This window comes from Garra rufa, chromosome 16 (genome assembly GCF_049309525.1).
Source record: "Garra rufa chromosome 16, GarRuf1.0, whole genome shotgun sequence".
In the NCBI taxonomy this organism is placed as follows: domain Eukaryota; kingdom Metazoa; phylum Chordata; class Actinopteri; order Cypriniformes; family Cyprinidae; genus Garra; species Garra rufa.
The window spans coordinates 37,160,014-37,187,537 of NC_133376.1; the positions used below are offsets into that span (position 1 = coordinate 37,160,014).

The 27,524-nt window shown below is 36.2% G+C and overlaps 1 protein-coding gene across 1 annotated transcript in view; it reads right to left on the reverse strand.

Annotated features, from left to right (window-relative positions):
• Window positions 1–27,524, reverse strand: part of klhl4 (kelch-like family member 4) — a 49,914-nt gene extending 22,390 nt beyond the window's left edge. The window contains exons 1-4 of the mRNA XM_073820402.1: window positions 26,863–27,524; window positions 4,806–4,973; window positions 2,464–2,600; window positions 2,067–2,263 (exon numbers count right to left, since the gene is read on the reverse strand). Of these exons, the coding sequence (XP_073676503.1) occupies window positions 2,067–2,263; window positions 2,464–2,600; window positions 4,806–4,973; window positions 26,863–27,281 (921 nt within the window). The 5' untranslated portion in view covers window positions 27,282–27,524. The remainder of the gene's footprint in view (window positions 1–2,066; window positions 2,264–2,463; window positions 2,601–4,805; window positions 4,974–26,862) is intronic.

Consider the following 27,524-nt stretch of genomic DNA (forward strand, 5'->3'; position numbering starts at 1 on the left):
TTCCTGAGGCTTTTAAAAACTCCCAGCCTGGTTCATTACTCAAAACCGCAATCATGGGTAAGACTGCCGACCTGACTGCTGTCCAGAAGGCCATCATTGACACCCTCAAGCAAGAGGGTAAGACACAGAAAGAAATTTCTGAACGAATAGGCTGTTCCCAGAGTGCTGTATCAAGGCACCTCAGTGGGAAGTCTGTGGGAAGGAAAAAGTGTGGCAGAAAACGCTGCACAACGAGAAGAGGTGACCAGACCCTGAGGAAGATTGTGGAGAAGGACCGATTTCAGACCTTGGGGGACCTGCGGAAGCAGTGGACTGAGTCTGGAGTAGAAACATCCAGAGCCACCGTGTACAGGCGCCAGGTCAAGCCACTTTTGAACCAGAAACAGCGGCAGAAGCGCCTGACCTGGGCTACAGAGCAGTGTTGTTTTCGTCAACGATGACGATGACGAAATCATTTCGTTGACGCCACTTTTTTTCATGACGATAAGGAGACGATGACGAGATAAAAATGGCTCGTTGATGACTAAAACATGACGAGACGTGTGTGAGTTTTCGTTGACGAGACGAGAATAGACGAAAATGTTAGTGGGTGGTCCGTCAGACGTTTAAAATGCATGACATTTCCGCTTATTGTGCATGCCAATTAAAACTTAAAAAGTATCTGACGCTATGGCAAGCCGTTTTAGCATTAAATACTCTTTGCTATACTAGTATGGCAAGCCGTTTTAGCATTCCATCCTTTTTTGTCTTTTATGTTCTAAAACATTCCTTCATTATTGTAATTATTAGTGAAAATAGTCGATCCGGAAGCTCACATTGTGTTGAACTATAGATCTGCTATTTTCAGAACTTATAAGTGACACTACCCAACAGCAAAATACTTACTGACCTACATTAATTTGTTAAAACCTTTTTTTGACTAAAACTAGACTAAAACCTTTTTGACTTTGTCGACTAAAATTGGACTAAAACTATCACATATAGAAGTGACTAAAATTTGACTAAAACTAAGAAGCATTTTAGTCCAAAAGACTAAGACTAAGACTAAATCTAAGATGGTTGTCAAAAACAACACTGCTACAGAGAAGCAGCACTGGACTGTTGCTCAGTGGTCCAAAGTACGTTTTTCGGATGAAAGCAAATTTTGCATGTCATTCGGAAATCAAGGTGTCAGAGTCTGGAGGAAGACTGGGGAGAGGGAAATGCCAAAATGCCTGAAGTCAGTGATGGTCTGGGGTGCCATGTCAGCTGCTGGTGTTGGTCCACTGTGTTTTATCAAGGGCAGGGTCAATGCAGCTAGCTATCAGGAGATTTTGGAGCACTTCATGCTTCCATCTGCTGAAAAGCTTTATGGAGATGAAGATTTCATTTTTCAGCACGACCTGGCACCTGCTCACAGTGCCAAAACCACTGGTAAATGGTTTACTGACCATGGTATTACTGTGCTCAATTGGCCTGCCAACTCTCCTGACCTGAACCCCATAGAGAATCTGTGGGATATTGTGAAGAGAAAGTTGAGAGACGCAAGACCCAACACTCTGGATGAGCTTAAGGCCGCTATCGAAGCATCATGAGCCTCCATAACACCTCAGCAGTGCCACAGGCTGATTGCCTCCATGCCACGCCGCATTGAAGCAGTAATTTCTGCAAAAGGATTCCCGACCAAGTATTGAGTGCATAACTGAACATAATTATTTGAAGGTTGACTTTTTTTGTATTAAAAACACTTTTCTTTTATTGGTCGGATGAAATATGCTAATTTTTTGAGATGGGAATTTTGGGTTTTCATGAGCTGTATGCCAAAATCATCAATATTAAAACAATAAAAGGCTTGAACTACTTCAGTTGTGTGTAATGAATCTAAAATATATGAAAGTCTAATGTTTATCAGTACATTACAGAAAATAATGAACTTTATCACAATATGCTAATTTTTTGAGAAGGACCTGTATAAACATCATTTGATTGTAATTTTACCATCACTACGGTTGAGATTACTGCGAAAGGTCAGCAACTAGCAATGTTTAGTTAATTTATAATAAGCTAGTTTGTAAGCCAGGTCCTACCATAGTGTAGTTGTGAGCGACGTTCAAAAGATCCATGCATCCCTGAGCATCGGCAAACGAACGGATCCCCAGGCAGTTGGATGGGTGCAGTTGTTTCATCAGAAAGTTACAGCAGACCTGAATAACTTGTGTGAGCTGGAGGAGACAAGCTGCAGCTAAAAGACTTTCAATCGTCTCCTCTTTTAGCTCCAGGACTCCTGTACATTTGGAGAAAAGAGTGAAATATGCAAGAAACTTTTTGAGGAACAAAATGGCATGATTAACCTGTGTAGACTGAAGAATGTTAAACAGTTAGTTTGGGTTTGTAAATTAGTGTTTTGCCCACCAGCATTGACAAAAACTGAGAGGAGAGACACTTCTGCTGTATTCAGCATATTTATGGAATGCAGATACTCACCAGTATATGCAAAATTAACCAGTGCTCGCAACGCCTCAGGATCCACGCCCTCCATTTTAATTTCTTCTTGTTTTGCCTCTCTCACGTCATTGGTGAACATGGCAGCGAAGTAGTCTGAAACCGCGCTCAGCACAAGTCTGCAAAAAATCGTGCAAACAGTTTATATATGCGGCTGCATACTTCAAGACCGGCTCAAACAACTTCTCGAGAGCCGTCTTCGTAGAAAATTCCTCCCCACAAAAAGATTTATCTGAGCGCAGCTATTTTCACCAGGTTGTTTCATGCAGCTCTGGGATGATGCTGATTGAGCTCAGTGTCAAACTGGGACACGCAGTAGAGATTTGGCTACAGAGAATTTTTCAACAGAATAGCATCAAAACACTCAGCGGCCGAGAGATTTCTTTAAATAAACACTGTTTTAGAATCCTTGAAGAAAGTTCAACACGCTCCGTAGTTTGAAATGGAGCGTGCAGCACAGTTTTGACACTTCTTGATGCTACCATTTGCATATCTGTCCTTAAAGGAACAGTTCACACAAAATGAAACTTCTGTTTTCTGTAATGTTGCTCCAAATCCAAAGACTTTTGATTTTTGAACAATGTGCTCATCGCCCTTTTCCATTAAATTTCAATGAATTTGCCTTGATCTTTCAAGCTTCAAAAAGAATGCAGAAACACCAAAAAATTTAATGAACATGGTCCATGTGTGCTATATTTCTAGTTTTCTGAAGCCATGCTATTGTGTGAGATATAGACCAAAAATCATTAATTAACTGAAAATCATTCATTCTTTTTATCCATATACCGTCCGCTCAACCAAAACTTTCACATATAAAAAAAAAATACAAAAGACATTTTATTGGTAATCCAGTATGATTTGAGCAATTTAATCATTGTAAACATAAGCTCAACCATTCTTGCCCGATTCACGAGAACTAATGAGGCTTCATTTGTGTTTTGAAGAAACATTGAAGTGTTAAAGGTGTGTAAATGATGATTAGGGGTTCAAGCATATAGCACTGAAAGCCTATTGTAAATGTTAGAATGGCCAAAGATTAGCAATCTCCACATAAAATTGATTGTGCAGATCAAACCATAAGTCGTAGAGACTTGAAACTTGGAGGGATGGTAGTACTCACACCGTCTACAATGTCACCAAAGATGGCCCCAATCGGCCTGAAGGGGCCACTACAGCGATCAAAAGTATGAAATCACTCATAACTCCTAAACCGTCAGTTGCAGGCTCAAGTGTCTTAGAATCCTTGGCACACATCAGACAAAATGCATGCCTCAGATTTGATCGTGATTCTGGCGAAATATTCGGGTATTTTGTATTTTTTGAAAAAACTACTTTTGCAAACTTGTCCTAGGTTTTCGCCCGATCGGAACCAAACCAGTGCAGAAAACTCGTCAAAACGTTTAAAAGGGGCAGGCCACTTTTACTAAAATGCCTAAAACTCCATCTGAAACTCAATCTGGAAAAAAAACTCTCTAATTTTATAATTATCAAAAAATGTTGAAATTTACTCTTTGGAAAGCTATAACATGTTCATTTAGAAAAGGGGCATGTCCAAATTTACCCAAAATCCTACAAAGCCTAAAGGAAAACTCAAAACTTCACAAACCTGGTGAGCATCTGCGACAGGTGATTCTAAACAAGCATGCAAAGTTTTGAAGAGATCAGACCACAGCTGGCGCTATAACAGTCATAGACGTTAAAAAACACAGTGTTTCTATTGTAAATTACCTGGATTTGCCAAAAATGCTTTTTTAGATAATTAATTTAGGTGGTTATAGACTTGCTAAATAATATCTTTTTTCATATGTGCTTAAATGCCTTAAAGTGCTTGAACCCCAGTAATCACTGCTTGCAGGTATATTCATTTTCAAACCATTTGTTCCGTTTCTCAAACAAAGACATGACTTCAAAAGACTATATAAGAATACAGCACATGAATTATAAGCAACACTTTTATGGAATTTGTGCAGCCTAAATGAAACTTGAAAGTTCCAGTCCACATTTATTGCATTTTCAAAATTTCTCCTTTCATGTTCTGTAAAAGTCGTCATAATTCTGAATAATTATTATTAGGTAAACCATTCCTCTACTGTTAATTAAAAGTTAAATATAATCTTTACTAGCATTTACTTTTAAGTAGATGCCTAAAACTTTGATTTTGTCTAAGAATAATGAATGTGAATTTACTCACTTTTCAATTGATTTCTGGAGAAGTACTGCACTGCATTTCAAGCAGCGTTCCCTTCTGCCCTGTTGATCTGTCTGTCTCTGCAGTGAAAGTAGGACGTTTGACAGTAAGAAGACTTGATTTGGTGGAGACTCACCTGTGTGCAGGGATCTTGTGATCTCCAGCTATCAAAAGCACATCACACAGCTGCTTGTGCTGAAGATAGGTCTCCATCTTTCGAAAGGTCTGTTCCGCATGGTTTGTGGCCTGGAAAAACTCATCTGAGCAGTTGGAGCTCATCCTAGAGAAACTGCTCAAAGCCAACCTGTGGGAAAGACGAAGACCGGAGTTGAGCTGGGATCAAGAAATGTGCGCTTCTGTCAGTTTGATATGACTATTTGATCTATTCAGGTGACTGGGGGGAACTTAACTAACACCTGCACAAGCTGCTGTGTCCACCTGTGACTTTATCTTTTAGTTTCCCTTCAACTGAACAGTCAGGTCTGAGGCTTCACAGAGTTACACTGACTGACAGGTCAAGTTGGAGAAAATGTGATAAGTCATGCACTAGTGCATTTCAAACTGTGATGTCTATAGAACATTCTTATCTCTAAAAGCCATTTACTCACCTAAAAATTTAATTCTGTCGTCATTTACTTCCCTCGTATCATTCCAAACCTGTTATTCACCCATAATGAATGTTGTTGGACTCCATAAACAAAACACTTTACAATATCTTCATGTTCAGGACAATAAAGAATATCTTACAAGTTGACAATGATAAATAATGACAGAATTTACATTGCAGATGAACTGTCCCTCCGTTATTTGTGTATAGCAAAGGTTGGTATTGTTTGGACATACAGTACAGAGGTAATAAATTATTTGTCTCCCACTGTCTCCTACAGCAGCATTGTTACCTGAATGATCCATCCATTTTTTTTTTTTTAACTTGCTTAGTGATCGCTGTTCAACTGTTGATAGTTTGTTAAACTATCCACTGTTCTTCAGAAAAATCCTTAAGGTCCCACAAATTCTTTGGTTTTTCAGCATTTTTTTGTATTTGAACGCTTTCCAACAATGACTGTATGATTTTGAGATCCATCTATTCACAATGAGGACAACTGAGAGACTCATATGCAACTATTACAGAAGGTTCAAATGCTCACTGATGCTTTAGAAGGAAACACCATGCATTAAGAGCCAGGGGTGAAAACTTTTTGAATCTGAAGAACGGGGTAAATTTGACTTATTTTGTCCTTTGGGAAAAAAAAAATATTTTCTGTAGCTTCTAAAGGGCAGCACTAAATGGAAATAAAATACGATATTTAGGCAAAATAAGACAAATGTACACATCTTCATTCTGTTCAAAAGTTTTCACCCCCGGCTCTTAATGCATCATTTTTCCTTCTGAACCATCAGTGATCGTTTAAACCTTCTGTAATAGTTGCATATGAGTCCCTCACTTGTCCTCAGTGTGAAAAGATCCAAAGAAACACCAAAGAATTGTGTGACTTGAAAGAATTTTTTTTTGAAGAAGAAGAAGAGCGGGCAGTTTAACTGTTCAGGACAAACAAGGGACTCATGAACAACTATCACTAAACAAAAAAACAACACCGGTGTGGATCTTTCAGGTAACAACACAGTATTAAGAATCAAGTGTATGTAAACTTTTGAACGGGGTCATTTTTATAAATACAACTATTATTTTCTCTTGCGGACTAATGCAAACGTCTTTTATGTGAAATATCTTATTCAAGTCAGTACTAAATTAAATTAAAAAACTAAAACAAAATAACATGCATTTTATATGATCCTTCTTATTTTGGTAAAATAATTAACATTTTGCAGATCCTGCAAGTGTATGTAAACGTTTGACCTTAATTGTAATACATATCATGAACAATTTTGTGCTATTTTTCTCTGAATGTTCAGAAAATGAATGCTATTTGTGTCATAATTAAATAAAAAAAACACATTTATAGCTTTTTTAACAATGATAGTAATACATGATTTCACAGCAAAACTGTGACACTGTTGCTTTCGCAGAGTTATGCTATTTGATGACTTGATTTATTTTATAGAGTTTGCACCCACAAAACAAGCTCTGCCAATGACTGTCACCATGTTCTTTGATGCAGTTTTCTATGCATGAATTATACATTGTGCAGAAGTAATAAAAATGCTTTTTTTTTTCTCTCCCAGTTGGACATTAGTCATTCTGTGTATATCTTCCTTCACACTTGTGAGAGCTAAAATTGAAACCATTAGAGCTAAACTCCGTAAATAAGTGGATTGAAAGCCAGAGTTTTCCAAAGGGGCAGATTACCATTTGCACAAACTTTGCCGTTTTTATTTATTTATTTACTCTTTTGGATGCACAGGACTTTGTGGGGATCGGGTCTCTTCATAGAGCCTTGATAATGCAAATTCTGAGCTGCTCTCCCTGCAGACCGGTAGATTACAAGCCATTGTGCTGCATCTAAATAATCCCTCCGACTCACAGCAAACAATCTAAACCCTTTATTTTGCTGTCCTTCACGGAACAAATCCACGGTTGACATTTAACCAGTCCACGACAGTGTTTAAAAAGTCTAGCTGCCTTAGGGACGTACAGTAGAGCTGTGCATTTTGATTACTTGTTTGTAATATATGCCATAGAGAAGGGCGTTTTTAAAAAAACTCAGTAATTATGCATTGCTTTGAATGGCCGAGTCAACTGAGATTTGCATAACAAAAACAAAGCATGACCATTACGATATTTTTAATATCTCCACGTCCTATTGTCCACTTCATCTTTTAACAAGAGCTGCAAAACCATAAAGTTGGGAATGAATATTAAGCACCTGATAAAACGTTATGATCTCGTAAAAGTTTTAATTACAGAGTAAATCCCACTGAAAGCTGCGCTCACTGGATCAATGGTTTTGTGCACTGTGACTCCGTCCTTAGAGGGACACATAAAGCAGAAATTCGCCCTTGTGTCCTCCACTTTAAAGGCAGACATGCTCCATCATATGAGCTAGCGATATATAAATCACATTAATTCCAGAGTACATACTTCTGCTCTCTTTTTATAGCAGAATACATGTGATAAGTAGTCAGTTGGCGCATTTACTATGATGGAGCTGGCTTGACGTGAGTTGGCTTGATGAGCAAGGTGACTCTCATACGGAATATATTATCTTTATCTCTCTGGTCAGCTGTCAGGGGTTGGTGATCGCACTGATATTTACAAGCCGAGGGGGGTTGACTTCTAAACATTTAAAATTGTCCTGGGGTTGCTCTGATCTAATGCCACATGCAAAGCCAGACTGGCTGACGGATCATATCAAATAGCCTGGTATTTCACATATAGAGCATCCAGGAATAATTCACCCAAAAATGAAAATCTGCTGTAAATGTATTCACCCTCAGGGCATCCAAGATGTAGAAGAGTTTGTTTCGTCATCAAAATAGATTTGGAGAAAGGTAGCATTATGTCATTTGCTTACCAATGGATCCTCTGCAGTGAATGGGTGCCGTCAGAATTAGAGTCCAAACAGCTGATAAAAACATCACAATAATCCACAAGTAATCCACACCACTCCAGTCCATCAATTAATGCCTTGTGAAGTGAAAAGATGTGTTTGTAAAAAAAACAAATCGATCATTAAGACATTTTTAACTTTAACATCACTTCTAGCCAAAAGCATGATATCACTTCCTCCAGTGAAAAAGTCCATGCCCTGTTGTCCTCTTAAATCAGAACCCACCGACTTAAGAACTGTTTTGTATGGAAGCCAGTTTCCACCACTGATTAAAAAATAAAAAAGGTAAATGAGACTTTTTATCTCGCAATTCTCATTTTTTTTCCCACAATTGCGACTTTCTTCTAAGAACTGTGAGATATAAACGCACAATTGTGAGTTAATTGCGGGATATAATCCACAATTGTAAAAAATAAAGTCAGAATTGTGAGATATGAACTTTTTTCCTCGCAATTCAGACTTTTTCTCGCAATTGTGTGTTTGTATCTCGCAATTCTGACTTTTTCTAAGAACTGTGAGATATAAACGCACATTTGCGAGTTATAAAGTCAGAATTGCTAGATATAAAGTCATACTTGCGGGATATAAACTCACAATTGCAAGAAACAAAGTCAGAATTGCAAGAAATGAACTCACAATTCTGACTTTTTTTCCACAATTGCGACTTTTTTTCTCAGAATTGCGTCATATAAACTTGCAATTCTAACTTTTTCTAAGAACTGTGAGATATAAACGCACAATTGCGATTTATAAAGTTAGAATTGCAAGAAATAAAGTCAGAATTGCAAGATATGAACTCACAATTCTGTCTTTTTTTCCTCGCAATTTAGACTTTTTCTCGCAATTGTGAGTTTAAATCTCACAATTGCAAGAAATATAGTCAGAATTGCGAGATATGAACTCACAATTCTGACTTTTTTCTGAGAACTGTGAGATATAAACGCACAATTGCGATTTATAAAGTCAGAATTGCTAGACAAAGTCAGAATTGCAAGATATGAACTCACAACTTAATGATGGATTTGTTTTTCATAAAATATGCAGCTTTCCACTTCACAAGATGTTAATCGATGGATTGGAGTGGATTACTTGTAGATTATTGTGTTTTATCAGCTGTTTGGTCCTTCATTCTGACGGCACCCATTCACTGCAGAGGATCCATTGGTGAAACAAGTCATGTGATGTTAATTTTCCCCAAACCTGTTCCAATGACAAAACAAACTCATCTACATTTTGGATGGCCTGAGGGTGAGGACATTTTCAGCAACTTTTCGTGCTTCCCTTTTATTGTTTTGTGAAAATGATACCTTATATGGCCTGAGTAAATGGTTGAACAGACTACTGAAAAAACTGTTTACAAATATTCAAATTAAATATTTCATTTTTGCCTCATTGTTTTGTTTTGTTTATTGGTTTTAAAGCCGCTGCTGGCTGCTGTTGATGCACAAGGCAATCAAGTGTTTAAGAAAACATTAAATTTACATTACATTCTTTACATTATGCCAACTTGTTTTTGTGAATTAAAACGAAACGCATTTGCAGCTGCAAGATATTTAGACATTAATAACAGTGTGTTTAGATTGTGTGGACAGCAAAGGCTACCAGTCCCAGACTCCTTCTGGTCATTATAAGGTTGTTTTTTATGCTAAATAGATGGGTAATTTATCTCACTGACATTATAACTACATTTTGGCACAAAGCTGAGTGTACTGAATAAGAAATAAGCCAACATCTGAGGAGCTGTAAAACCCAGATGCATTACTTTTGCTCGAAGGAATGCTGAGAGGACTTTTATGTCTACAATATCGAAGAACCAAATTGCTTCTGTATCACTTTCTGAAAGGTTGTAAATTTACTGAAAATGTTTTCTTTCTGCTTGTGAAATTGCCTTTTTATATAAAGGGTCTTTACGAGCCACGATGCACCTGGAACAGGATGCATGGCATATAAAACATTTTTGTAACCCCTGGATAATGCATAACAAGAGTTTCCTACATAGTGTGTTAATCTAATTTACACTGCTGTAAAGTTCTATTATTACTTGTTTTGATATGTTTATCCATTTTATTTTCCATTGTATCTCTTTTATTTGTACCGGTTTTCGAGTACTACTTCTGGCTAAATAAATCTTCATAATGTTATGCACGAATAAACAGCTCAACGGTTGAAGCTGCTGTATGACATATTTCATACTCAGAGGACTTTTATAAAAATCCATTTGTTGTGTGATCTGGTGCATTACATAACCTGCCATATCTCCATATCAGTACAACATCAGAGCAGTTATTGAACTTGAGCTGTATCACTCTATTCACCCAGATCAATAACAAGTGGGCAGTTGTTGCAGTTACCTGAGCGTTTCTTGACAAGAGCCTGCCAACAGGCTCTCCAAACGCTTTTTCAAGAGCCTGACACAGAGAGCTGGTTATATGTGGAGCACCGCAAAGTGCTTAACCAGATTTTACACACTTCATTCCCTTTCTCTCCGAAACAGATGCTTATCATTATCAGTACATCTGCTTCGAATATTTTTTTATTTATACAATGCCATTTGTTAAAGTGCACAAGCTCTGCATATGTTAAGTGTTTTGATCAATACAAGCAACAAAAATGGCATAATAATAGGTGCTGTTGTCAGTCAAATATGAATATGAATTGCTAGGTCTAAAGGATTTTTCAAGGATGTTATAATAAAATATGTATCAGCATCTTTGCTCACAAGCGTTCTGCGCATGTTTGTGGTTGACCTTTCAAGAAATAGCTGCTAGCTGCTTGCAAACATACTGAAGCAGCCCTAAGCGATTTTATTTGGCAGGATCTTATTCCTCATAGAACAGTACGTCAATGCCTCTTTCTCGATTTCTGAAGCATGCTTTGTTATTCAGTGATGCACAGTGCACACATTATGATGAAACTGCACAACAGTGCTTTCCTGCTTAAAACAGAATAACTGAAACACTAGGGTTTTCAACCATTTTGCTTGCCTTTTCCAAAACGTCATTAAATTAGTTTGCATTGTCAATAAACAAATCTGCTTTTGAATATAATCTAAGCCTGTTTCCACGGTCCAAGGTCAGAAAAAAATCCATGCCTTAAAAAGTCAAAATTATGACATATTTAAGTCATAATTACAAGATAAAAACTCAAAACTATGATTTACTAAGTCGAAATTATGAATTTAAAAGTCATAATTATGAGATACAAAGTCGAAGTTATGACTTAAAAAATCGAAATTGTGATATAGTCAAAATTATGACTTAAATCATAATTACTTAAGTCATAAATACAAGATAAAGTCGAAATTATGACTTAAATCATAATTATGAGATAAAAAGTAGAAATTTTGACTTTAAATATCGAAATTATGAGATACAAAATCGAAATTATAACTTTAGTCATAATTATGAGATAAAAATAGAAATTATGAGATAAAAAATAGAGATTGAGATAAAGTCGAAATTATGACTTAAATCATAATTATCAGATAAAAAGTAGAAATTTTGACTTTAAATATCGAAATTATGAGATACAAAGTCGAAATTATAACTTAAGTCATAATTATGAGTTAAAAAGTCGAAATTATGATATACAAAGTCGAAATTATGATCCAAAGTTGAAATTATGACTTAAGTCATAATTATGAGATACAAAGTCGAAATTATGATCCTAAATTGAAATTATGACTTAAGTCATAATTATGAGATACAAAGTCGAAATTATGACTTAAAAAAATCGAAATTATGAGATAAAAATCGAAATTATGAGATAAAAAATAGAAATTGAGATAAAGTCGAAATTATGACTTAAATCATAATTATCAGATAAAAAGTAGAAATTTTGACTTTAAATATCGAAATTATGAGATACAAAGTCGAAATTATTACTTAAGTCATAATTATGAGTTAAAAAGTCGAAATTATGATCCAAAGTCGAAATTATGACTTACTTAAGTCATAATTATGAGATACAAAGTCGAAATTATTACTTAAGTCATAATTAAGAGACAAAAAGTAGAAATTATGATTTAAAAATCAAAATTATGAGATAAAAGTTTAAATTATGACTTACTTAAGTCATAATTATGAGATAAAAAGTAGAAATTTTGAGATACAAAGTCGAAATTATTAATTAAATGGATGCACCGAATATTCGGCCACCGAAAATTTTCGGCCGAAAATGGCCCAAAAGTGCATTTTCGGCCTGCACGTGCTTGTCTGAAGCAACACGTCTGCAGTGTGGACGTATTTCAGTATACCTGAGAAAGACCCACGGATAGTGATTTGCAAAAATTGTAAAGCCGAAATTTCAAGAGGGGGTGTGTCTGCAGTTGTGCTTGCAGTAATGAGAGCAGAGAATGAGACAGATGTAGCTTTCAGTGAGTGAAAAACAATGGCTTTACGTTGGTGTTACTGTACGTCACAGTATTTTAAAGATATGTATTTTCTATATACTGTATTTTTATACATATTTATGTTTTAAACCATGGAGGTGAGCCAATGGATATCACACAAGCAACGTGAAAACTGTTAAAGTTTAAGCTAATATGTTAAAGTGAAAGTAAAAACTGATTATACTTCAAGATTATACTTCATATGCTGATATTAATTTATAATATCAGTCCCCTATATAAGTCCCCTAATATTTTTAATAGTCATTTGTTGCGCTGCTTTGTGTACCATTCTATCAGCGCCTCCTGCTGGAAAAGAAACGCATAGACTTGTAAATGTGAACTCATGGATCCACAAGATAATGTGTTATAAAAATTTAAACAATTTAAACAAAGGCAGTAAAATGTATGTATATGTTATTCAAGTAATATAATACTTGATTGATAATAATTGTTTAAATTAATATAATTGATTTATTCTTTGAAACTTTAATATTAATTTATGCAATTGCAATGCCTTGATTTTAGTAAGATTAGTACACAGTCATAGTCATAAATGCAATGGTACTAATAATTGGCATAATTCTTTCGGTTTTCGGCCTTGGTTTCGGCCAAGAATTTTCATTTTGGTGCATCCCTACTTAAGTCATAATGATTGACATATTATGAGATAAAAAGTCGAAATGATGACTTAAAAAATCGAAATTATGAGATACAAAGTCGAAATTATGACTTACTTTAGCCATAATTATGAGATAAAAAGTCAAAATTATGATTTAAGTCATAATTATGAGATAAAAAGTCGAAATTATGACTTAAGTCATAATTATGAGATAAAAAGTCAAAAACCGTTTTAAGCCAAGTTAATTCATTCTAGAATGTCCCGTTTATCATTAGACCACTCCTGTGACCAATATATTTAAGTCATAATTTTTAACTCTTTATCTCATAATTATGACTTAAGTCAGTCATAATTTCAATTTTTTATATCATAATTTCGATTTAAGTCATAATTTCTATTTAGTAAATCATAATTTCGACTTTTTAATCTCATAATTATGATTTAAGTATGTCATAATTTCGACTTTAAGCATGGATTTTTTTCTGACCTGCCTTGCAAATCTATTAAAGCACCTGGCATATCAATAAATGTAGACTCCTAATAATATGCCTTGTGTGTTTAACAGACAATTCCATAACAATAAACTAAGTGAAGATGAATGAACCTCACTTCTAAAAGAGGATTACGGCTATCTGTGCTCGCTCAAAGCCGTGAGTAGAAATCATCTTTATCGCCCAGACAGCTTAGCCGGGGCTTCCTTCCTCCCAGCATTTTCACCCACTGTCCTTTAAGTCTGATGTACTGAGACTACAGTGGGGGCTCAACCTCATTTTTAAGATGGATCTGTATTCATGTAAGCCCCAGGATTTGTGCTGAAGGAACTGTTTTCTTTCTGTTAGACTGCTCAATTCCAGCAATCAAAGAGCACGTTTAAGAGATAAATTTTCAGCCATTAGCATTCAGAACGTGTTTCTTAAGTCGTTTGTGACACTGGACCACAAAACCAGACTTTAGTAGAACGGGTATATTTGTAGCAATAGCCAAAAATTTAAAATGATTAAAATGGTATGCAAAACTGGTAAACTGCATCCGAAAGACTTCAATACAAATCATTTTTATTATGTACACTGTTTAATTGACAGATTAACAAATGTGACCCTGGACGACAAAACCTTAACCTTAAGTCTTAAGTAGCATGGGTATATTTACATTTACATTTACATTTACATTTATTCATTTAGCCGACGCTTTTATCCAAAGCGACTTACAATTGGGAATACAACAAGTGATTCATCCTAAGGAGGCAGATCAACATAGGAAGTGTTCAAAAATACCATATATCAGGCGTTGTTAGAAGAGTGCAGGCTAGAAGGAGAAGATCAAGAAAGAGAGGAAAAACAGGCTAGAAGGGAGGATATTTTTTTTTTTTTTTTTTATTGAGTCAGATAGTGTCGAAAAAGATGGGTTTTCAGCAGTCGTTTGAAAGCTGTTAAGGAGTCTGCATTCCGGATAGGGGTGGGAAGATCATTCCACCAGGCAGGAACGTTGAACGAGAATGTTCTGGACAGTGATTTAATACCTCTCTGTGGTGGTACAATGAGGCGTCTTTCACTAGAGGATCTCAGTCTTCTGGAAGGAGTATATTTGTAGCAATAGGAGTATATTTGTAGCAATAGCCAAAAATACATTGTGTGGGTCAAAATGATCAATTTTTCTTTTATGCCAAAAAACCATTAGGATATTAAGTAAAGATCCAATGTTCCATTAAGATATTTTGTAAATTTCCTACTGTAAATAAATCAAAACTTAAATTTTGATTAGTAATACGCATTACTAAGAAATTCATTTAGACAAATTTAAAGGCGATTTTCTCAATATTTGAATGTTTTGCCCCTTTAGATTACAGATTTTCAAACAGTTATCTAAACCAAATATTTGTCTTATCCTAACAAACCATACATCAATGGAAAGCGTATTTATTTAGCTTTCATGTGGTGTATAAATCTCAGTTTTTTTTAAAAATTGACCCTTATGACTGGTTTTGTGGTCCAGGGTCACATTTGTCAAAATAGGCATAAATAAATTGAGCATAGGCTATGTGTAAAAACATGTAACTGTTCATTATTTTTTCGTAACTTTTGCAAGCTTATTATTTTTGCATTATTTACATTAGCCTATTAGATGCAGGGTTGGACAAAAGTTGGCTTCAAAACTCAAGTAAATAAAAAAAATATTCTGAGTAGGAGTTTAAAGGTACACGTATTTTTCAGTTCGACACGCAGGACTAGCAAAAGAAAACATTTTGTTAAATCAGGAGATAATACCGTTAATATCAATATACTTTAATATAAACACAGAGGACACAAAGTGGGCTGCTGCTGCTGAAACAGTGCACGATTCACATTGTTTTAAACATGAAATGTGCTTTATATAAAGCGCTTCAAACTAAACCATACAACAACGCGACTGGCCCTACTCATGCGTGTGTTGTTTACGCGTTTAAGACGCGTTTGAGACGCGTTTGCTTCCGCACAGTTTACATCTTATGGTTGTATACTTACCTGTAAATGTTTGAAATTGACGCGAGTATTCCCATGTTCACAAAAAGGCTCATCCTGACAGCGAATCTCAATTTAATTGAACAAACTTCAATGAAGACGCGTGGGAGCGCGCATGCGCGTCAAGACAAGTGATGTTCGATTCTTGAGCGAATCGTTCTTCTGTTCTGAGGCAGTTCACAGAATCGAACCAAATCGAACTTTTAGTTCGGGTTGATGACGCGAGGCGCGCAAGAACCGAATGAGCCGGTTCACCGAACTGTCGAAGTTTGCCGATGATTACCGAGGATCCTAACGATGAGTTGCTGACACTGTAACTAATTCAGTTACTTGGTTAATTTTATGGAAAGTAATGCATTACATTACTTTTGCTTTACTTTTTAAATCTGGGCAGGGCTTGCTTGTTTGTTTTTAATATAAAAAGTTCTATTTTTGTCAAATGTAAAAGCCTTTTTACACCAAAAGCCTCAGGCTTTGAGAAAAGCACATTCACGTCTGTATATACAGTAGACCACAGAAGAAAAATGTTCAGCAATAAAAAAGGAAAACAAATGTTAGATTATCTTGAGTAATTTTTGCTTATTAGTATGGATGAATTGGATCGTCGAAGGTCGGCAGCAAAGACATCGGTTAATAAAATAGGATTAAATACATAACGGATATTCGTATTATTTAACATATTTAATTATTGCAGGTTTGCGTTGAATTTCACAATTTTTATTCATATTGAGGAATACTGTATCTGTTTTTTTAGTGAGTGAGATGAATTAATGCATGTTCACATTTATTCTAGAACTAAAGTAATATCTTACAATTTTTCTCAACATGGCGACAGGAGAGCTTTTAATCAATAAATGGGGGGAAAAGTAACTCAGATATTTTCTTGTCAATTAAAAAGTAATGTGTTACTTGTTACTTGGAAAAGTATTACGTAACTTGCGTTACTTGTAATGTGTTACCCCCAACACTGTTCTATAATAACAGACAAAACATACAGATTATAAATATTTTTTTAGATTTTAAACAAAGGAGTTTATAAGGACAAAAAAAAAACAAGGAATTGATACAATTGGTTTACTCACTGCACTGAGTTGTTAAAAAAATGCATAGTGACATTGTTGATAATGACGTCAGGAACCGATGAATCAGATTTTTGAACTGGTTTATTGAACCGAACTGCCCGAAAATAACCGGTTTTGCGGAAATGAATCGGACTTTGCATCACTAGCTAAGAATGGGAGCATGATAAAAGTAAAATCTAAATTTGGCGTATTTTCCATTCGTGTCCCATTCACAACAGCACTAGCTGTTAAAGCTATATTGTCAATTTTTTATTCAATGACAGTCTTTAATAAAATAGTTTTTTTAACTTTGCTGTACCAAAAACATGACAAACTGAGACAATTTATCATTATTATGTATTTTACACACACCCTAGGCTAATTCTATTAAATGAAGTGTTCGTTTACTTTGGTCAATACAGTGAGGATAAATGTATCAAATGTAATGAAATAGGCTTCTAATAAGCTGGATAATGTACAGCCAAGATTAATGCAAAAAGTCAGGCAATTATTGCAAAATAAATCCTTTGAAAGTGATGCCTGACATGGTTTATTTTGCTAATAACCAGCTTCCCTTACCTTCCCACACCATAAGTTAGGTAGGCCTATCTGAAATATTGACTGAAATATCACAGGGGGCTGCCAGAATCTATAGGCTTCTTCTAATTTCACTGTAATAATGATTCTATCCACATTTGTTGCTCTATTAGCTATCTAAACCTCTTTAACAAGCCGTGTAGACTAGGCCTATTGAACGGTTATAGCCCTTTGTGACTGAACACATAAAATTGTTGCTGCTGTAGCAATCAAAATAACTTATTGCCTCAACATGCCTACCTACAGTATTTATGAATTCCCCTTGTCAAAAAGCCTAGTCCTGTCAGCACACTTTCAACCCACACTGAATAGATCAAAGGTGTGGCTGGTTCCTTCCCCAAAGTTAATGCCTGAAGTGAGAAAAGATGTATCAATAGATTTCCAGACTGGGATTTTCATTCGACTACAGCGTTACACATTTGAATAAGTGTAAGGTGATGCAAAAAGATGTTTTTTTAACATGTTGATTCTGAGACCTTTACTAAGCTGTAAAGGTCATTAATATTCCCGCACCCATTCAGTGTCAAAATAGTGTCAACCGATGATGCATTGCATTTTAAGATAAAGGTTAATTGCCTGAAATTGGCTTTTAATAATCCACATTCTGCGAACAACGTCTGTGAATGCATTATTAATGAGACAACAACAAAAACATTATGAGCAGCAATACAGGTCGCAGATCTTCGGAGCCTTTAATTAGATTGCATTGAATATAAACATACCTCGTGCGGAAATTGCCTAGTGTATCAATATGTCTTAATATTCAGTGTTATTACCCTCTCCATGTGGTAGTTAAAACATAGTGTAGTGCATTAAATACATTTTACTTGTGCTTTCTAGAGAACTGGTTCTATTCATAAAAACACAATAATTTTTTTTTTTTTTTTTTGCTTTCAGGGTTTTTCCTCTTTTTTTTTAATCTTTCATGCGAGACCATTTTAGTGACACTCCAGGACAAAGATAAACTTACGAAGGATATTTGTAAAGGCAACCACGCATAGCTCTTCAGAGGCCGAACAGGTGCAAAGATGAAAGCGTGTTTTTTCAAAGTGCTATAGAACCTCCAGGTCAGACCTCTTCTTATTATCATAAGTATTGCACTTTTTTCTTTATCTTCAGGCTGTGTTACCCCTTCCCTGTGCAGAGTCTCATCACAATTGCTAACCATCTGCAAGGTAAATAGTGCTTACCTCTAGGGTTATAAGAACTGTGCAAAAAATCCAGTATGCTACACCAGTGCTCAACGCTGTGAAAGAAAAGCTGTGGCTCAGCACCCAGAAAAGTCACATGCTATTAAGAGTGATTTGACAGAGGGGCTCTGTACATTATTTAAAGTAGTAAATTTAAAACATACATTATGTGGGAATCCGTTACATTGTAAAATGAATCTGTTTTTCCCCATCATACTCAGTAAGAAAAATGAAGCCAGATGTTTGCTAAGTGTGCAGTTTTTCCTAATATCCTATTCTCAGCAGATGCAAATTATGAACATCTACCAATTATGCTGAGGCTAATAGACATGTTGAAAAGCGGAATTATAATTTGATTGAATGCGGGACACTCAGCAGTGTTAGGATAATTTATTGCCTAGCTTTAATGTATTGATCTTAAATGACAACAAATCCTGAATTATCAATAATTATGCTAATAGCTGCATTTGGAAAGGCAAACAACATTCTACTGCTGTTTTTTAATGCATTTAGTACATAAATATACAAATGCATGTGTGCATATGTGCTGTAGTTGAACAGTGTTTCATTTAGATATTCATGTAAATGTGAGATGAAACTAATCATAAAGGCTATTGAGCTTTCCACCCAATTGGAATAGCAGTCTGCTGTCGTCTCAAACTATACACAGATTAATGCATTAGCTGTATTAACATGCTGGCACCCTTTGAAAGGAGGAAATGTTCTAATGCTGCCCTTTATTTAAGTTTTTATAAAAGGCCTTGTGAAGTTTAGATATTTCCAGGGCTTTTGTTCTTTTGAACACATACAAACTTAATTAATCAATAAGCCACAAGCTTGAACCAAAATCTTGATTTCTAAAGACTATAAAGCAATCTTTTAAAAAGCCAGTTTGAATTATGTGATTTTCATACTTTAAACTAACTATTGCTGTGCATTTGTTTCATCCACAACACATTCAACGTTGAACTTGCCGCTTGTGTATTTTTCTCCATTCGCACACTGCATTTCCATTCCTCTACCTGGACAATGTCTCTTGACCTGTCAATGCTGGATGAAGAAACTATAAATCTCTCCCTGAAATGAAGCTCTACTCATCCCAGGACAAGATGGTGTCATTATTTTCCAAGGCAATTGAGAGGAAATTGAGATATCATTCAACGTAACGGCTGCTGACTCAAGTCTCTGCTGTTTCCTTATTAAAGGGTCAGGGCCAAAATTCCTCTTATAGACAGTGTTTCATCAAAAGAAAGGGATGGTCTTTTTTCACAAGAACTGTTCAGCTAGCAATGCACTGAATGTATTTTTTAGAGTGTATTTTTCTGACAAGACAGCTTTTTGAGAGCTTAAAAATGTTAAAATGTTATGCAAACCTGAACTGCTTCTGAAAGACCTCTATACAAATCATTTTTATTATGTGCACTGTTTAATTGACAGATTAACAAATGTGACCCTGGACAACAAAACTAGTCTTAAGTAGCATGGGTATATTTGTAGTAACAGCCAAAAATACATTGTATGGGTCAAAATGATCTTTTTTTATGCCAAAAATCATTAAGATATTAAGTAAAGATCATGTTCCATGAAGATATTTTGTAAATTTCCTACCGTAAATTTATCAAACCTAATTTTTGATTAGTAATATGCATTGCTAAGAACTTCATTTGGACAACTTTAAAGGCGATTTTCTCAATACATATTTCTCAAGATTTTTTTGCACCCTGAGATTCCAGATTTTCAAATAGTTGTATCTCAGCCGAATATTGTCCTATCCTAACAAACCATACCTTATTTATTAATCTTTCAGATGATGTATAAATCTCAGTTTCAAAAAACTGACACCTATATAGGACTGGGTTTTGTGGTCCAGGGTCATGAATGATGTAGGACTATATAATATTTAATGTAAATGTATTTAAATAAATCTTATCATCTAAAACACATATCCATTTGTATAGATAGTCTATACTGTAGCTTCTCTGTGTACGGAAACTGCAAAGGATTTCAAAAATCCTTCTGCAAAATTACTTCCAGCAAGTAATTACAGTGAGCTTAGGTAATATTCCTTTTGAACACTCTCAACCTTTCACTAGATTTCATGAAATAATTACATCGCATGCAAGACAGTCCATTGAAAACTTTAGTGAATGGTCATAGTCTAGTAAAAAAACACTTAAAAATGATTCTTTACTAATTTGATGGCTGTTATTTTATCATTGTGGCAGTAACCAATCATGATATGTTGACCTTTTGATATTTTATTGAAAAAGCCTGATATGAACTTTAATTTGCACATAATGTTGTAGTCGTATCTGAACACCCCATGACCCTTTGCAAGCCAGCATGCTGTCAGCCTGTCAGACTAGTTGAAGTAATGGCAACACAGATCACAAACATGGCCCTAAGCCCTTTACGCCCCCAGGGATATGTAGGACACCAAATATTTCTCTGTCTGCTCGGCCTTTTGAAAAAGATCAGAAACAGGTGTTTCACAGAAATATGAATTTACTCAAAACAAATGGCTCTAAACGATCCCAGCCGAGAAAGAAGGGTCTTATCTATAGCGAAACTATCAGTCATTTTCTAAAAACATAAAAATCGATATACTTGTCTAGCTCTGCATGCACTCTGTGCATTAATGTTCAGTACAGTTAGGGTATGTCAAAAAACTCCCATCTGATTTTCTCCTCCAACTTCAAAAATCGCCCTACATCGCTGCAAGAGTACCGACCCAGGGTTTACAAAGTGAACACGCAAAGAAGTTCAAACGGCCTTTACAAAAAAAGGTATAACAGCGATGTAGGAGATTTTGAAGTTGAAGGAGAAAAGGAGTTTTTCGACATACCCTAACTGTCTTGAACTGGACTGCACAGAGTATGCATGCACATGGCAGAGCTAGACAAGACCAACATTTGAGGTTTAAAAGTATATACATTTTATTTTATTTTTATAGAAAATGACCGATCGCTTCACTAGATAAGACCCTTATTCCTTGACTGGGATTGTTTCGAGCTCTTTGAAGCTGCATTGAAACTGCATTTTGGAAGTTCAAACTTGCGGGCACCATTGAAGTCCACTATATGGAGATCATTTCTTAAAGGGATGGTTCGGAGTAGAATTGACTTCATTGCTATGCACTCCGAAGCCCATCTAAATACCCCATCCGAAGTTTTTTTTTCCTTAGTCAAACATTTATGGAGATATTAGAGTTTTTCGAATTGCTTGTAACAGCAGTGAATGGTACATGTGATGTATCTCATAAATTGCACCACTAAACGTGCAAGTAATCTTACCAAACTTGTACAGTAGTGTAAATAGGTTATGTACTCACAAAACGCTGCATCAGAACATTTGTAAGTCCACCATGAGTGTTTTAAAAACACGTTTTAGCCGATCCCTACTAGTCTCAAAAACTACAAATGGCGACAAGTCGACGTCACTTCCCTGGTTTGAAAAAAGCACGTAAAAGTCCTCCTACAAGTTGACATGCACACAGATGTAGTAGGAGGACTTTTACGTGCTTTTTTCAAACCAGGGAAGTGACGTCGACTTGTAGTTTCTGAGACTAGTAGTTCTCGGGTAAAACGTGTTTTTAAAACACTCATGGTGGACTTACAAATGTTCTGATGCAGCGTTTTGTGAGTACATAACCTATTTACACTACTGTACAAGTTTGGTAAGATTACTTGCACGTTTAGTGGTGCAATTTACGAGATACATCACATGTACCATTCACTCCTGTAACAAGCAATTCGAAAAACTCTAATATCTCCATAAATGTTCGACTAAGGTAAAAAAAACTTCGGATGGGGTATTTAGATGGGCTTCGGAGTGCATAGCAATGAAGTCAATTCTACTCCGAACCATCCCTTTAAATGTTTTCCTCAAAAAAACATAATTTCTTTACGAATGAAGACCGAAAGACATGAACATCTTGGATGACAATGGGGTGAGTACATTATCTGTACATTTTTGCTGTGGAAGTGAAGTACTCCTTTAATAGCCTGCATGTTGAACTAAAGCAAAAGGTTGGCGTTTCCCGTTTCTGATGTTAAATTTATTATAAAACAATACATTTCACTAATTCTGCTTGGGATATCGGTATGCCCATCCACCAACATGATCTTACTGGTTCAGTTCATCCTTACAAAATCCCCATGACCTCTGTAATTTCAGCATATATTATATGCCTCTTCATCTCGCTTTCTGTTTGAAAACGAACCCTAAAAAAGATGGATATTTCATCAATCCCTTTGAATTATTTATGATGAGCAGGTCCGCAGCCTCGATATTACAGAAGATCGACAGAAACATTCTAAACATAGTATTCAGCAGTTTTCATCAATTCCCATAGTGGTACAGCTTCCAGGCTGAATCCAGATTAATTTCTTCCCTAAAATATTTTATTCATTACTGCCTTGGCTGCCTCACAAGGTTTTGACGTTCCACCGGTTTGACGTTTCACTGGTAATGAAATCCATGAGTACTGTATCAGATGAATATAGCTTATGTACTATATAGCATACACTATTAAACCTGACATGTTTGGCACTTCTCCTAGTAATGTTTTATTTGAACAAATCTAAACGTTAACATAATTCTGCATTGTGTTTTGAGACATTGCATGTCAATACAGACTATTTCTTAGTATTTTCCTCATTTTTATTAGTGTAGAGAGGACAGGAAACGGAGGTGGAAATGGGATCGGCAAATGATGCAAGCTGCTGCTGTATGATAACGATAAGTATGGAACATTATTGTGTTTAAATGATTTTGATAGATAGACAAGTTAAGTCGGACAAGCGTTCTGATTCTGCTTTTTCAAAACAACTCATAAGCCCGAATGAGTACTAATATTTATATTCAGCTCATTTTACACACATATTCTGTTTTTCTCCTTTATAATTGCACTCTAATGCATTACCACCTCCTCTTCAGTTAGCTCTCCATCACTGATGAATGTCATGCAGGGCATTAAAACGCATAACCAATGAATAGTTATTTTTTGCCCTTTGGGTAAAAATGCACATTGAGGAACTTGGTCTGATCTCACCATTAACTCATACACAGAGATGCACAACAAAATCCCTAGTCTAGAGGCACATTAAAGGCCTCATTTCCATTGCATTGTGCCTGTAAGGGAAATTTATGCTTTATTTACGCATTCTAAATGAAAAGTGATAAAAGCACGGGGAAGAAAAACAGAATAACAAACAAATGTAACAGCAGATGTATCATTGTATACCTAGGGGCTCTGAGGTACAATAATTTAAAGCACATGATGGGAGAGTCTTTAGGGATCAAATCTCTTTTGTTTCTATCTAATTCTCTGATTAAATATTCATAACACGACGCATGATAGCCTCACTGTGGTACTCATGAAAACAGAGCGGTTCATTTTCAGGGGTTAAGAATGGTTTTCCAGTGTATGAGATTAAATTTGCAGTTTGTTTTAATGTTGCTGCTAATGTCATTTCAGTCTGAAAATAGAGCTTTTCCATGCTAGATGAAGAATGAAGTCATGGTACTTAAGTTCACAAGACCATGTCAATCAGTGGAGAAGGCTATTAACACTAGGAAAGCTTTCAGACCAGCAAAGCAATTAACAAAAGCTTTTAAAGGGTCAAAACTTGATGTTTAAGTGTTCATGTCTTGCCATGACGTGAATAAGGAATTTTCCTGATTTATTTATTGAGTATTTATTATTATATACTCGAATTGATTCTGTTACCATATTGTTAAATGATAAAAAGCCAAAAAAGCAACACCGCACACACTCTAAAATATTAATAGACTCATAAATATCCATTGGAGATGTGCCTATGGCAGGAGATATATGGCAGAGCTTCAATGAAAGCCACAAATCCATGGCTAACTGTGTTAATATAGTACAATGTAATGTTTTAATGCTCTCTGACCTGTGCATAGCACATATGTGACCCTGGACCACAAAACCAGTCATAAGGTTAAATTTTACAAAACTGAGATATATACATCATATGAAAGCTCAATAAATAAGCTTTATATTGATGTATGGTTTGTTAGGATAGGACAATATTTGGCCGAGATACATCTATTTGAAAATCTGAAATCTAAGGGTGCAAAAAATCAAAATACTGAGAAAATCACCGTTAAAGTTGTCCAAATTACGTCCTTAGCAATGCATATTACTAATCAAAAATTACATTTGGATAGGTTTACAGTAGGAATTTTACAAAAAATCTTCATGGAACATGATCTTTACTTAATTTCCTAATGATTTTTGACATAAAAGAAAAATCAATAATTTTGACCCATGCAATGTATTTTTGGCTATTGCTACAAATATACCCCAGCAACTTAAGACTGGTTTTGTGGTCCAGGGTCACATATTTGTGAGTCTGTGGTCAGTCCAGCTCGAGCTGCAAAGGAATGCTCCTTGCCAGAACAAGCAAGACTGAATAAATAAAGAGCCATTCACACAGGATATGTTTACATGGTAAAAATCCCTATACTGCAAATGAAGGGTGAAAAAAACAGGACATATCAGTGTTAGTCTATGTATGCATAAATTGTTAACCAAAAATGGAAATGCAATGCAATAAGATATTGACAAACAATAATGTAATGCATTTAAATGCTCATTAAGGTGCATTTCTCAGCTATAGTATTAATATCAGCATAGCATGCAATACTTGAATTTCTTGACACACTCTAATGAAGTACAAATATATCATTCTTAATCAAGAGCTGTTTAAATTCAGTAGAAATACTGTATAAGCACAAACACTTGATGAACAATATAAATACAATTTATAGTTTTATGTGCTCATGTATAGGTCTTTATATATGACCCTGGATCACAAAAATAGTCATAAGGGTACATTTTTTGAAACTGATTTATTGTTGATGTATGGTTTGTTAGAATAGGACAATATTTGGCCCGAGATGCAACTATTTAAAAATCTGAGGGTGCAAAAAAACAAAATACTAAGAAAATCGCCTTTAAAGTTGTCCAAATGAAGTTCTTAGCAATGCATATTACTAATCAACAATTAAGTTTTGATATATTTAAGGTAGGAAATTTACAAAATATCTTCATGGAACATGATCTTTACTTAATATCCTAATGATTTTTGGCATAAAAGAAAAATTTATAATTTTGACCCATACAATGTATTTTTGGCTATTGCTACTTAAGACTGGTTTCATGGTCCAGGGTCACATATATGCATTAAAGACTATAAATGTTCATCAGGTGTAGAACATAATGGACGTAGTTTTTTCAGAAAAGTGTGGTTTTGCTCTTATCCCTCATGAGGTCATCTTTTAGTGTGGGTCATTCTAGCCACTTCCTTATCAGAGAAGATGTTTACTTCCTATGCTAGACAGAGCCACTCAGTGGAAAAAAACAAAACAAAAAAGATCTTTCTCTCCTTCCCTCCAGTACTTAAGATGCGAATTGAAAGCATCTGTAGAAGCAGGGCTTTATAATCTCATAAATTCCAATCGATCGGAGTAAGCAAATTAAATGTACGCTTTCTCTCGAACTGCACTGATGTGTAAATATCATCCCCACTAAAGATAATTCATCCTGTTGCCCTTCCCAAATTTATAGCCCTTGCGCCAATGGTGTCTAATGTAATGGCATCCTCTCTGTAGCGTTTGTAAGTCAGAGGATGCATGCGTTAACACGCCGTGAAATATTCCTGCTTCAGGTTATGAAAATGCAGGCTGCAAAGAACCTCACGGCTTCCCGAACGTGTTATACTGCCGGCTATATCCAGACGCCTCTATGTTTTCCTCTGTGTTTTGTGAGATGTCTGCTTGATGAATAATTTATCTGTGGGTATTTCGGAGCTGTGCTTCTACAACCCGCATGCCATGTGAATGAACTATTCCCAGGTGAGCAGCGGTGGCAGCTGCAATGGTGGAGTTGATTGAAAAATGATATTCTCCCAAGACCCGAACCAACCCTGAGTACTGGCAACAAAGCGAATGAAAATAAAACAAACTGTCATTTCTGAGCAAATTTCTCTGGCGTAATGAGCCTGAAATAAGTGACAGTTAAATACTGTACTTGTACTCAATTCTGACGCTCCCCAGGGCTTAACGTAAATCCACTCTGTGCCAAAATAACACCTCGCTCATCGCTCGGCACAGTACTGTCTGTTTTCATTACCGCGCCGAGGGCAAAAATAGGATTTTCATCTAAAAACTGCAAGTCTTTCATGCCTATGGGCAAAACTTAGTCACTCCCTCCCTGCATGTGTTAGCTGACAGCAGCAGGCACCTCTTCACACGTCTGGTTATACGGTTCTATTTCTGCACTGAGCTCTCTTTTTTTTACCTGTCTGTGGCTTCCTCCTCACAGGGATCCTCTGGATTGCTCTTCATGTCCTCATGGCTGCTCTTCGCCTCTTCTTTTCTGGCACTGCAAGGTGAGTTGCTCTTGGGAAGCTCCTCGCTGGCCTGGAGGTGTTGGATGATGTTTTGCTGGTGCCATGATTGATCGCCCGGCCTGACATAAACAGGCGTGGGTCCAGGGTTCGGTGCCAGAATGCTGTGCGCGGGGCTGTTGCTCTTGCGGAGTCCTCCTCTGTCCCGAGAGTGACTCTTCAGCCGGACCGGTGTTCCCCGGTGGTCGAAACCCTCCTGCTGGATGTAGCCCCCATTCCCAGCTGAGGTCTGAGTGCTATGGCTGAACCAACGCCAGCGGAGCCTGAGGATCTGCTTCACGTCAAACTCCTTTTTTCCAGACACAGACATCCTAGTCGCCCTCGACGCGATGCCAGTGGCACGTGGAATCCGAGGAATAACGAGGCAGAAGAGGCTTTACCTATTTTGTCTTTGTTGCCGGTTCTGGCCAATAAAGGGACGGTGTCTGCAGCTTCTGCCTTGCGTCTTATTTCCCAACTCCGTGCGCTCCTTGTCCTTAGTTATAGCACACACATGATATCCTCTGCCTGTACCACCCTCCTCCCTTCCCTTTGTCGTTCTGAGTCTCTCTGC